General features: G+C 41.5%; 1 protein-coding gene across 6 annotated transcripts in view; it reads right to left on the minus strand.

The window, feature by feature from the left end:
- Positions 1–419: 419 nt before the first annotated feature.
- Positions 420–12,635, minus strand: part of CEP152 (centrosomal protein 152) — a 91,956-nt gene continuing 79,740 nt past the window's right edge. For 5 of the 6 annotated variants that reach the window (XM_079768666.1, XM_079768668.1, XM_079768667.1 and 2 more), the window contains 6 exons: positions 11,898–12,065; positions 8,250–8,346; positions 6,883–6,986; positions 4,588–4,744; positions 4,246–4,349; positions 420–1,662 (listed from right to left, as the gene is read on the minus strand). In XM_079768666.1, coding sequence (XP_079624792.1) covers positions 665–1,662; positions 4,246–4,349; positions 4,588–4,744; positions 6,883–6,986; positions 8,250–8,346; positions 11,898–12,065 — 1,628 coding nt within the window. In that variant the 3' untranslated portion in view covers positions 420–664. The remainder of the gene's footprint in view (positions 1,663–4,245; positions 4,350–4,587; positions 4,745–6,882; positions 6,987–8,249; positions 8,347–11,897; positions 12,066–12,635) is intronic. The other variant, XM_079768670.1, reaches the window with a different exon arrangement.

The raw sequence follows: 12,635 nt of genomic DNA on the forward strand, positions 1-12,635 counted from the left end.
AGGAGACAAAGCAAGTCTTTGGATGTCCTAGGAGACATGAAATAATGTGAATGCCAACTAAAAAATGTATACTATCATTCTAAACAATAAAACCAGGACACCGCTACATATTTTGTGGAGATCCTTACAAAACCTCTTTTCTACAAATTGAAAGCAAGAATAGAAATTTTGAGAAGATACTTCCAGGAAAGGTATGTGTAAGAGAGAGTATATAGCCTCATTAAATATTGCCAATTTTAAAAACTGAATTTGGCTGATCATACACACAGATCATCCAAGTTTACTTTTTTTTTTTTCCTGGATGAATTTCAAACATAATGTCAATGTAACATTTCTATGTCATGAGCTACAAAATAATTCATAACAACTCTATAGACCATATGCAAGTTTTATTTAAATAATTTAACAGTGCACAGAGAGCTAATTTGTAAGTATAAAAAAATAGATGGTTTAGCAATCAAATACAAACACCACACGGAAACAGATTACACAGACACTATCAGGCCTTTGGGAGAGTAAGGCGACATTAATATCTCAAGTAATTTTATGGGAATACTTTACTCATAGAATAGATGTTACGAAAACATCTCAAAACATTTTTCAGTGTGAAGTCTTCCCTTCCAGTTTTCTTGTCAATATATTCTTCTTAAATACTGTACAACGATTAGTCAAGATGGACAAAGGGGCTGTCAAAGCCGCTGTCCTGCTGGCTGGACAGGGGGGCCATCAGCTTCCTCGAAGGCTGCCGATGCTCTGCACCGCTCAGCTTTTGGAAACCTGACGCCAACGCATCAGCCTGAGGATGAGCTGGGTGTCCAGGGGGCCTGCTGACCTTCCCCGGCTGGGAATACACGGCTTCTTCGAACAGGTCTGGAATGCGACCGGTCCGACATTTCATCGGCTGAGAATTCTCACTATGTTTCTCTTTCTCGGAAAGGCAACCGGCTGCGAAGAACTGTTTGAAATGACCAGCCTCGGAGGCGAGCGTGTCCAGGGACGCCTGGCGGCTGCCGCAGGGCAGGGTGGCGCCGCTGGAGCTGGACCGCCAGCCCCCGGAGGCACCCAGGTCTGCGCCGTCCTTGACCGGAGCTTCCTCCACACGCGGGCGCTCCCTTTTCTCCGACGCGGCGTCTCCACTTTCACTGAGGGGGACACACTTGTATGCCTGGAAGCCCAGTCTTCCATTAGGGCTCCGACAGGTTACGTGTGCGCATCCGGATTCGGAGAGACGGGGCCCATTTCTCGGTGAGGACTTGCTTCCGAAGGGGCCGGGGAAGGGGCATTCGGCTGCAGGCGGACAGGATTCCGAGCCGGCGTCACCCAGGAGGTCTTTCCTGTGCAGACCAAAGCCCCCTTCGCCTTCCCAAGGAACAAACTCGGGGGAGGCAGTCCTCGGCGACGCGTCCAGATGTTTGCCGTCCTCACACTGAAAGTCTGGATGCGACCCTCTGGGACCCGCGTGCTTCGGGTCCCCAAGCTCCGCCTCCTCCAGCCGCCTCCGTAGGTCGCAAGCGGCCCTCCTCTTGGGAACCTGGTCGCACACACTTTTGGGGAGAGTTTTCATACCGTTTGATTTGCTTTCAGGGTGACCCGGTATAGTCTGCTTCACGTCGTGACTTTTTGATTTCTCAACACCAGTTATCTCTGAAGTCAGGGGCAGTACTGCAACATACAAGGGAACACAAAATTAGGGGAACGTAAAAGTAGGAGAAAATTAACATTGAGAGAGAAGGACAGAAACTACATTTTTATGTATTCCCAAAGAAGGCGTATTTATTTTAGTCACTCTCAAAAATACATCAATGTCAACATGTTAAAATCCTCTTTTACATATATCCATTAGAAAAAGGTAGGCAATTTTGTTATTGAAATCTGATACATTATAATTGCTATCCACCGGGTCTCTTTATTTTCTGCAACAGATGTTATAGTATTTTAAGAGCCATTGCGGCGTTTCCAGTCCTGTTCTGATAGGGAGTTTCTGGTGAAGAAAGTTGACTGGAAGAACCCCACTGCCCAACACTTATGCCCCCCCCCCCCCAACACACACAGCACAAACTAATCGGAGTCTCTCATTTAATCAGCGAAGGCGTTAAATCTGACCCGAGGCAAAGGAGCCACTCGGCACAGAATCAGAGGCCACCTGTCTCAGAAGAGTCCAGCTTGGTCCCCACAGTCCCTGAAAACTGGGAACACTGTTTGCACACTGTTGCTCCAAATCCAGACAAATCTTTTCTTATTATATGCCACTGCCCTTTTCTACCCAAGGTTCACGTTACCATTCCAAAATTTACACAAATAATCACATCTACCAATATCAGACTCAGTTTCCTGAATAATTTCTGCCTGAAGCTTCCCAGAGTCCAAATCCGCCCCCCTGCCACCCATGTGGAATTTACCAATGCTTTCATGTATTTTCACCAGCTGTTGCTTTACATATTCTAAAGCTTTTATTTATTTATTTATTTATTTATTTATTTATAGAAAAAGAAACCATTTATATAGCTTCTTGGGAAGCAATTCCTTTATCATGAACTTTGGTCCCTTTTAATGCTAAAACTCTGTAATTTACCTAATATTGCATTTAACTCCATAATTTTTCCAATATCAGCACAGCATTCACTAGGTATGTCACCCTCCATCCCTTTATTTTGAATTTTAAATGTTCTTCCGGTGAAAAGGACATATGTCTGGATTTTTAAAAAACTGTTTGCAAGTTGTGGTCACTTAGTAAGTGAGTTTAAGCTATTCATATTTGGTGTGATTGCTGATATTTCAACCAATTATTGTTTCCTACTTACCCATGCTTTCTAGTTGTCTTTTTCCTCTTCTTGATTCTGTGAGATTAAAAACATCTTCTTCCAAGTTTTTCCCCTAGCAGTTTGAAAGTTACATACTCTATTTCTATCTCTCTATTAGTTATCCTTAAATTTCATACACATACTTAAACCCATATTTTTCTAGTAATGGCTAGAATTACCAGTATCTATATCCTCTCCTTGAAAATAATAAAAATCTTAGCATATTGTTAGTTTCCGCTATAATCTTCTCTTACGTTTTTCTGAGAATACTATACTTTTCTAACATTCTCAGGTCCTGCTGTTTGTTCTACGAATTCTATTTCCTTAGGTATAAGTTCTGTTTTTTTTGTTTTGAGTTTGGTGCCTTTTTCCATGGTACTGGCTTTCTATAAATATGTGATGGTTCTTGGTTGAATGCTCACCTTTTGCTGTTGGTTTAAAGGAGTTGGGAATGGAATGGGAAGAAATGAGCTGCAGGGTAGAAAGACCTAAAACCTGGTACTCTGGCCCTGGCCAGGTGGCTCAGTTGGTTGGAGCATTGTTCTATACACCAAAAGGTTGCAGATTTGATTCCCAGTCAGGGCACATACCTAGGTCATGGGTTTGATCCCCAATAGGAGAGCATTTGGGAGGCAACTGATCGATGTTTCTCTCTCACATCAATGTTTCTCTTTCTCTTTCTCTCTCTCCCTTCTTCTCTCTCAAATCAATACACATATCCACTGGTGAGGATGAAAAACATTAAATTAAAAAATACAAAAGCTGGTCCTCTGAGCATGTGGGCTCCCACTCTGCGCCTTGGTGTGGCCGGCCACCCAGAACACTGCCCTGCTCCCAGGCGCTTCTTCCTGTTGCTCTGACCCAGCCCAATATTGGGGTTGGGGAAGGGAGAGGAGAAGACATGAAGAGGGTGACCCCGCCTGGATCCTGCTGTTCTAGAACCCCAACTAGTTTTCCTGTTGGGATCGCCCAGGCTTGCTTCTCCTGCAACATAACCACCTTCGTCTGTGGGACAGTTCTGATACTGCTCCTATTGTGGCTGTCACCTCTGGCAGTTCTGAACTGAGGCTCCTCTCCTCAATCTTCTCCTGTCTTCTTTCTTTTAAGATTTCTCATGGCTTCTGGCCTATCGATCACACTTTTCTAAGCCCAGTTATCATTTCTTCTTTACAGTTGTTGATTACAATCTTTTCTATCATTTCTAGGGATGGAAGCAGCAACAGGAAGCGGATGGGTTTGCTGAGTCTGCCCACTTGAGCTGGAAACGACACTGTTTTGCACATTTCCAGTTTAAGTAAAAAACACACAGAAGTTAATAAATTACCTCTCACTCCCTACATTTCCTGTTATGTTTTTTTTCATTCGAAAAATATTAAGTATCAAAAGAAAAAAAAAAGAGAGAGAGAGAGAGAGAAAACCCCTCAAGTGACTCATGTTGACATACCTGATGCTGTGGTTTTGCTCTGGGATCTGTTTGCAATAGGTGTTTCCAGCAGCTTTGCCATTGTAGCAAGTTTGCTAGCAGCATTCATAATCTTTTTCTCAGCTCTGTGGGAATTCCAGAACATTAAATTAATATAGTTTAAAGGAAAAAATGAGTTTCCTTCACCCCAGGACTTCTGTTTTCCTATTAGCTCTGCCAACATTAGGGCAGCACAGCCTTTGAGCCTCTCTTAACCCACAATGGCTGATCATGTAGAAACAGTTAATAGCGTGATTAAGCAAAATGCTTAGAAAAGAACATGCGTCATGGTACTCTAAGGACACGATGTTTGTTTAAACTTACCCCTCCTGTTTCCCATTATCCTGCAAGATCTGCTGGAGGCAGGTCAAATAGTACGTGCGCATCTTACGGATGGTTTCTTGACGTTCTCGCAACACCTCTGCCTTGACCATTTCCGCAGCTCTCTCCTTACTCTCCCGAATGTACCGCAGCATGTCACCTGCGGGCAAGGGGTGGGGGAGGGGTGTGCGCGTGTGAGTGTGCATGTGTGTGTGCGTGCACGCGCAGAGAAATCCCCACAGAGGCACGTTTGTTACCAATTCTTCAAAAACAAGAGAGGCAGACTTCAGACCAATTTTCTAAGAGATGAACTGATTACAGGTATAAGTTAAATGCTACACTTTTCCACGGTCATTAAAATGGAATATTTCCGATGACTATTTTGGTAGACTCAAAGGCAAAGGAATCTAAAAGTCTTTCCAGAATGATGACAGCCACATATGGTAAGGACACAGAGCACATTCCCCAGGGAGGTTCTGTCCTCTTCTGAAACACTGAGGTAAGAAAAAGACCATAAACACAGGGTGGGGCAAAAAGTAGGCTTACAGTTGTTCATGTGGAAAATGCAATCATTCAGAAATAATAATACAAGGATAAACTTTCACATACTCACAACTGTAAACCTACTTTGGCTCCACCCTGTATGCATTTTACTTGTCTATTAGGTCTGATTAAAAGAGAAAAAAAGAAATATACAGGAAAGGGGAGCCAGAAAGGAGGAGATAGCAGATACAGAAGGAGGCAAAAGGCGCTGAAGAGACTGAGTCTTCTGTTTACTTGTGCTCTGAAAGTCCATGTTTCATCATGTATTCGATCCTTTCAGCACTGGTGCGCATCCAACTACATGGAATCTCACCAACCACCAGAGAGAGGTGCACAGTGCTATTACAGGGAAAGGAATGGGACTCACGTTGCCTTCTGAAATTCACATTTACAACAGTCCACAAGCTTTCGAAATCTCTTTTTATCTTTAACTCGGCATGCTTCGATTGGGAATACCTTTAGCTAAGGTTGACTTTTGTTACCAAGCCCAGGCCTGCATCCTCCATGTAGAATATCACCACCCCCGTTATATTAAGGATTCCAGTTCACAGAGAACAGTAAGCTTGTCCTAAAAATCACATGTTCTCTGCAAAAATACCGATAGACTACTTTTCACTATCTGAAGTGGGAAAAATGAAAACAAAGTACATGTCAACACAAAATTTCCAACCAACTTCTAAAATGTAAACACATGCACACACAAGTTATATTAAAATTTCACTTCCCAATTAATATGATTGGTAACAAAAATTGCCTTGTTTGTAGTAATAGAGCTTCTGTTAACATAAGCAGCAACTGAGAAGCAAATCCTTTTAAACTGATACTAAATGGGCTTTTCAACACCTACACATGATTCTCATGATCTACCAATTATTTATTTATTTTTTATTTTTTACAGAGAGGAAGAGAGAGGGATAGAGAGTTAGAAACATCGATGAGAAAGAAACATCGATCAGCTGCCTCCTGCACACCCCCTACTGGGGATGTGCCCGTAACCAAGGTACATGCCCTGTACCTTGGAATCGAACCTGGGACCCCTGAGTCCGCAGGCCGACGCTCTATCCACTGAGCCAAACCGGTTTCGGCATGATCTACCAATTATATTCGGAACTTGAGACCTGCTCCACTCCTCTTGTTAAAAATGAATGCAATACTAGGACGCAAATAGACATTTCTTCTATATAAGTGTTGGTTATTGTTCTGGGACACACACATTCTATGCAATATTTATTGTGATTAAAAACCTGGAGGTATTCATGCTACTGGGAAAACATGACTGAAGAAACGCTGTGCGGGGTGCGCTGCACCACCTAGGACTGCAAAGGCCGTGGCAAACAAATGCGCGTCTACAACTTAGTCAAAATAATGAGAAACAGGAGAACGACTCCTAACGAGATCTGTTTTCCATGGTCCTTAAAAGTTGATGGTAGTAAAAAATAATTTAACACTCAGGTGACTGTTTCTTGGCTACCCGTTAAAAGATTATAACATTTTTAGTTTAATATCAGTGTCCAAAAAAGAAACAGGATAATCAACAATATAAAAACAACTCTATCCTCATATGTCACTTCCAAAAGAAATTACTTGGGCAAAATGATCCATTGCTGTTTAATTAGGAAAGGTATCAATGTTCTCCTATACAAGCTGGTAAGAGTCCAGGATAAAGTAGTTTGAAAAATTCCCAAAAATTACTACTGCTAGTTACAAAAAGGCCCAAACCACTTGAAAATCGTGGGACTCTCTCTAGGGACTTACGCTTGATTTTTTTCACTGCTTTAATGTACTGCTCACGAAGCTCTTCCAAGGCCCCCTGACTGCACGGCTGGCAAGCATGTTCAATGGCCCCTTCTGACAATGACCTAAACACAAACAGAAGGTTGCAAAAGCATAGGTTGTGAGTGAAAAACTTCTGTCTATATATTCCAATAAAACAAACTGAAATGTGCTTAAAAGTTCACATAGGAGAATCTTTATTATATAGCTATTTAAATCAGGAGAAAAATGAAAATAACTGAAATGTTATGGTTACTTTAGTAAATTGTGGTAAACCCACATGATGAAAATCTATGCAGCATATTATAGAGTATATGATGAGGTGGGGAAATGTTAATAAAGATTACAAAACAGCTTTTACAATATTCTCAATTTTTAAAACCTGTGCACATGGTATGTGTATATGAAGGAGCCTAAATGATATAAAACAATAGGTTAAAAGAGGGTATCCCAGGGACAGGATTTTGAAAGATTTTCTTCTTTTTTTATACTTTGTGCCACATAGTTATGCACCACTTAATGATCAGGGTAAGTTCTGGAAAATGTGTCATTAGGTAATTTTATCATTGTGCAAGCATCACAGAGTGACCTCCCACAAACCTAGATGGCACAGCCTACTACACACGTAGGCTATCTGGCGTAGCCTATTGCTCCTAGGCTACAAGCCTGTACACCTGTCACTGTACGAAACAACATGAGATTAAATCAAGCACAAGAAATAATGATGCGACCAGGAAACGTAATAAACGTAAACCAGTAACATAGTTATTATCATTACCAAGTATTATGTACTGTACATAACTGTATGTATTGTATGTTTGTTTGACTCAGCAGGTTTGTTTACACCAGCATCTCCACAAACACATGAATAAAGTGTTGCATTTCAACAGCTATGAGGTCACTAGGAAGAGGAATTGTTCAGCTAATTTTATAATCTAATGGGACTACTAACATATATGAAGTCCATCATTAAGCAAAATGTTGTTACACGGCATAGGAATATATAACAATGACAATAATTGATTTTCTTTTTTTTTAAATATATTTCTTTATTGATTTCAGAGAGGAAGGGAGAAGGAGAGAGAGATAGAAACATCAATGATGAGAGAGAATCATTGATCGGCCACCTCCTGCACGCCCCCTACTGGGGATCGAGCTCGCAACCCAGGCATGTGCCCTTGGCCGGAATCGAACCTGGGACCCTTCAGTCCGCAGGCCGACGCTCTATCCACTGAGCCAAGCTGGCTAGGGCAATAATTGATTTTCCTGATATATTATCAACACGATTGATGTAAATAACTTAAAGATACCTAGAAATAAGCAATTTCTTTAAAATAGTAGAAGTATACCTTGGTGGTAAGTTACGAAGGGTTCTCAGTTCTTCCAATTTACTCTTCATGTCATTGTTTTCTTCTATTAATTCTTCAACAACTTTACTGTTCTCTTCTAAAAAAGAAGTTAGCATATTGATCCATTAATCTTTTTTTCTCAGCCTCCTGTTCCCTTATGTTCACAACCCAAATGTTTATAGAAGAAACCACAGGATTTCCAGTTGCTCCCTGTGCCATTCATTCCCTGATGAGCCCTAAGCTGACCACTCCTGTTCTGTTTTCTCAGCACTTAAAACCCACGCTGCTTGTTCATCTTGCTTCGGGTTGTACCCTGCTCTGCAATGATTTCCAATTGTCTCTGAGGCATCTCTTTCGTTTTCCAGCTAGACTCAAGCTCTGTAGAAACTACTAGGTTTTCTAATTCCCGGTTCCCGTGGATCCTGGTATACAGTCTATGAAAATATCAATGATCCCTGAACAAGCACCTTAAAACATTTTTAAAAAAATCAAGCTTAAGTAGCTGATGTTTTCAGAATGAAGGTCAGATTTTTCAATTCTTTGAACTTTTAAAAAGAAGATGAGGAGACTGATGGAGTCCACGAATTTCAGTCAGTGACACGGGTGTAAATACTAACTCTGCTTCTTACCGGTTGGATGAGCTTAGACAAATTTCTTAAACTATCTGAACCTGAGTTTTTTCATTGGAAAAAGGGGGTAGTATTACCTACTTTGAAGATTATAATAGAGATAAAACAATAAATGAACAGTACTTTACATAAGGCCTGGCAATACCATTGCTCAAGAAGTACAAACCTGGCACCTCATGTATCCTACTCGTAACCCTCTCATTACACCCCATAAATTGGGGAATGGTTCACTCTATTCCACCTAGTGATTGATGTTAACTTGTATATTTTTAAACCATTCATTCTTACTCTATCACTTTCCAATAAATGCTACCAAGACAGTGGAAAGGGAGTTTAAGAAACAAAAAGGAAGCAACCACAATAGCAAAAATATTATCAACAGATTTACATTAAGACAAACACTAAAACGAAACTATTGAATGACTTAAATTCTGACACTGACCCCTTTTTTTTCAGCCATTGTTTTGAGCTAATCACCAACTTCTAAGTGCACAAATTACAGAAGAGATCCGCCTCAAAAAGCACTGGGTAGCCCTAGCTGGTTTGGCTCAGTGGATAAGAGAGTCCACCTGTGGACTGAAGGGTCCTGGGTTCCATTCCAGTCAAGGGCACATACCCAGGTTGCAGGCTTGATCTCCAGTAGGGGGGCGTACAGGAAGCAGCCAATCAATGATTCTCTCTCATCATGGATGTTTCTATCTCTCTCTCCCTCTCCCTTCCTCTGTGAAATCAATAAAAAAATATATTTTTTTAAAAAAGCACTATGTAGAATGATTTTATGATCACAATAAATGGTGCTAAAAATTATTTATAAATAATAATTACACCCAACTGCCCTGTCATTTTATTCTATAAAACAGATATTGTTGGTTTTCACCTAATTTTACAGTAGCTACATTGTATCTACATCTACAGTTGAACAAATAAACTAAATAAGTAAGCAATCACTATAGGAGTTGTAACTGTTAAAGTTTTTTTCTCAAAATTCTTAAAACCCTTCTTGCCTTAAAGTAATTATTATCTACTAGAGGCCAGGTGCACGAATTCGTACATGGGTGGGATCCTTCAGCCTGGCCAGCCTGGTGGGGCGTGCTGGGGGGAGGGACCGCAGGAGGTTGGCCAGCCAGGGGGAGGGACCATGGAAGATTGGCCAGCCGGCCCTGCCCCCCATCGGGGCCCATTGGGGCCAGGCCAGCTGGGGGAGGGACCCAGGGAGGTTGGCTGGCCCGGGGAGGGACCACAGGAGGTTGGCTGTGGGAGTGCACTGACCACCAGGGGGAAGCTCCTGCATTGAGCGTTTGCCCCCTAGTGGTCAGTGCATGTCATAGCGACCAGTCGTTCCAGTCGTTGGGTCGTAATGGTTGCATAGACTTTTATATATATAGATCTTTAACAGACTTAGCAAGCAGGAGGTGGAAGTACACAACTTCTCTTAGGCAACGGTGTTTACAGTGTGTGCTGATGCCAGACACTGTGCTAAGTGCTGGGCCAGGACTTGGTCCTTGTCACTATCAAGTCTCTACTCCTTTGGAAAATATAAACGCCCAATAACTCCAAGGATGATGACTATTATAAAAATCACAGGTGGTGGGGGGACGTCTACCAGAAGAACCTAATCAAGTCTGGTGGCTGGGATTACCTCCCTGAGGAAGGCATGCACTGAGAGAGAGAGGTGGAGGAGCTAGCCAGGCAATAGGGCCAGGATGGTAGGACAGATGTTTTCGTAAAAGGAGGGAATGCAAAGAGGTCCAGAGGAAAGAGACAAAGAAATCCATACTATGGCTCTAGGAATGGGTAAGTGGGCTGGGGGAAGAGGAGGCCGGAGGGGCTAGCAGATGCTCAGTCATGAAGGGCCTTTTAGACTCTTCAATTAAGTATTTGTATTTCACACTGAGGACCACATCCAGCCCCTGCTGGGCTTTAAGAGTGTGGTGATCCAATTTGCTTTGTAAAAGGTTGGTCTAGCTACCTGAGGAGAACATTTGAGAGGGACAAGAGTGGAAGCAGAAAGACTCAGGAAGTGACTGTGGTTGCCCAGGCAAGCAAGAGGTGAATGTAGAAAAAACAAAGTAAGTCTATCCACCTGGTCTTTTATGGATGATGCAATTATTTGGAGCCCATGGATTCAGGCTTTCATTCATTCAGACATTTACTATTGTCTGGTATGTAGTGGGCACCAGGACAAGGGTGAATAAGACAAAACATTCCTTATCCTCAGGGTACTTACAGTAGTGAAAGAAAATTCCTGACCAGTTCAGGAATCTGAACTATTTCAAATGTAAAGAATACAGAGGATGGAATGTAAGTGAATAGTGAAAGGTAAGAGGGTGCACCCTCATAAGCTCAATAGCTTCCTTTCTTACAAGGGCAATAGGAAATGGCAGAAATGCCCGTTTTAATAATTTCCCTGAAAACACTGTGAAAAATGGACTGGAAGGCGACCAGGTCAGACCCAGGCACCTTTGTTCATGCCTTTGCCCTCTGCCTAGAATGCTGTTCTCTTTGGCAAAGACCTTCACCTTTTATGACTTAGTCAAGCCTCCCTTAACTCGAAACAGGAGGAAGAGTTAATTAACATCTTTTCTTCCAAGTTTACACAAACATACTGCCAGTAGCACTCAATGCTGCAATTATTGATTAATTTGTTTTCAATTCTACTCACTTGATAAGAAGCTTCTTGAAGGAAAAGAACAGTCTTGCACATCTCCATCTAAACTGCAATTCTGCCTGATGCATTTACTGCGGTATCGACAGTGCCTACAATACTGCCTGACACAAAATGGGCACTCAATATCTCTTCAGTCAAAAAAGGAAGAAAGGAATGTGACCTTTTCATCAGAGCTCCAAATTTCCCCTTTTGAGTTCAGTAATAATTTGGTTAGAAAAAAAAAAGGTCCAAATTAGTTTACATGAACTCCCAAAGAGAATCAGTGCCTGTTAACTAAAATGTCACATCTGAATATTTCAACAAGGATCAAAGATATTTCTACTGGTAGCAAGTGCTACCTTAAATGCTAACCTCCGATTTTTTCCACTACGGCTTTGTGCTTCCTTTCTAAATGCTGAAGATGCCTACAGCATTTCTCCAGTTTTCTTTTCAGATCTTGACATTCCTGCTTTGCCTTTTCAAGTTCTTGGAAGCTGTGTCCACAGCATGAACCTTTAATTTCAGGGATCTTTTTCTTATCTGCAAAAATTAAATGATAGCAAACCTTTATATCAATTTAGACTAAGAACTACAAGGAAGGGTACGAGGGAGGGAGGGAAGGAGGGAGGAAAGGAGGGAAAAAGGAGACCAAATGACATAACTAAAAGCTACAGTATAACTGTAAAAAGTATGATGCATAAGGGAAAGACCTGGGTTTAAATCCTGTTTCCACTATTTACTGGCTGTGTGACTCAGAGAATATTACTTAACCTCTCTGAGACTTAGTATTTTAAGGTGCAAAATTGAATAAAACCATCTATTTTAAATTGCTATGAAAAACAATGCTCAGACTTTAGTATTGAATACCATTCCCCACTAAAAAGGACCTGAAATCTTCAAGAAATGGCTGACTCTAGTACTGGGAAAGGGTATATACAAGATGAGGCTAGAGTATTTTGCTATACCAGAAAGTAAGAAATAACTCAAATATATAGCATGTCACAAGGACATGGGAGCCAGTTTGAGGAGGCTCCATTAGCTGAATTTGAACACCAAGTGTAGTAATGAATTATAAAATATATTTTAGCCCGGCTGGTGTGGCTCAGCAGT

Source organism: Cnephaeus nilssonii (assembly GCF_951640355.1).
Source record: "Cnephaeus nilssonii genome assembly, chromosome: 4".
In the NCBI taxonomy this organism is placed as follows: Eukaryota; Metazoa; Chordata; class Mammalia; order Chiroptera; family Vespertilionidae; genus Cnephaeus; species Cnephaeus nilssonii.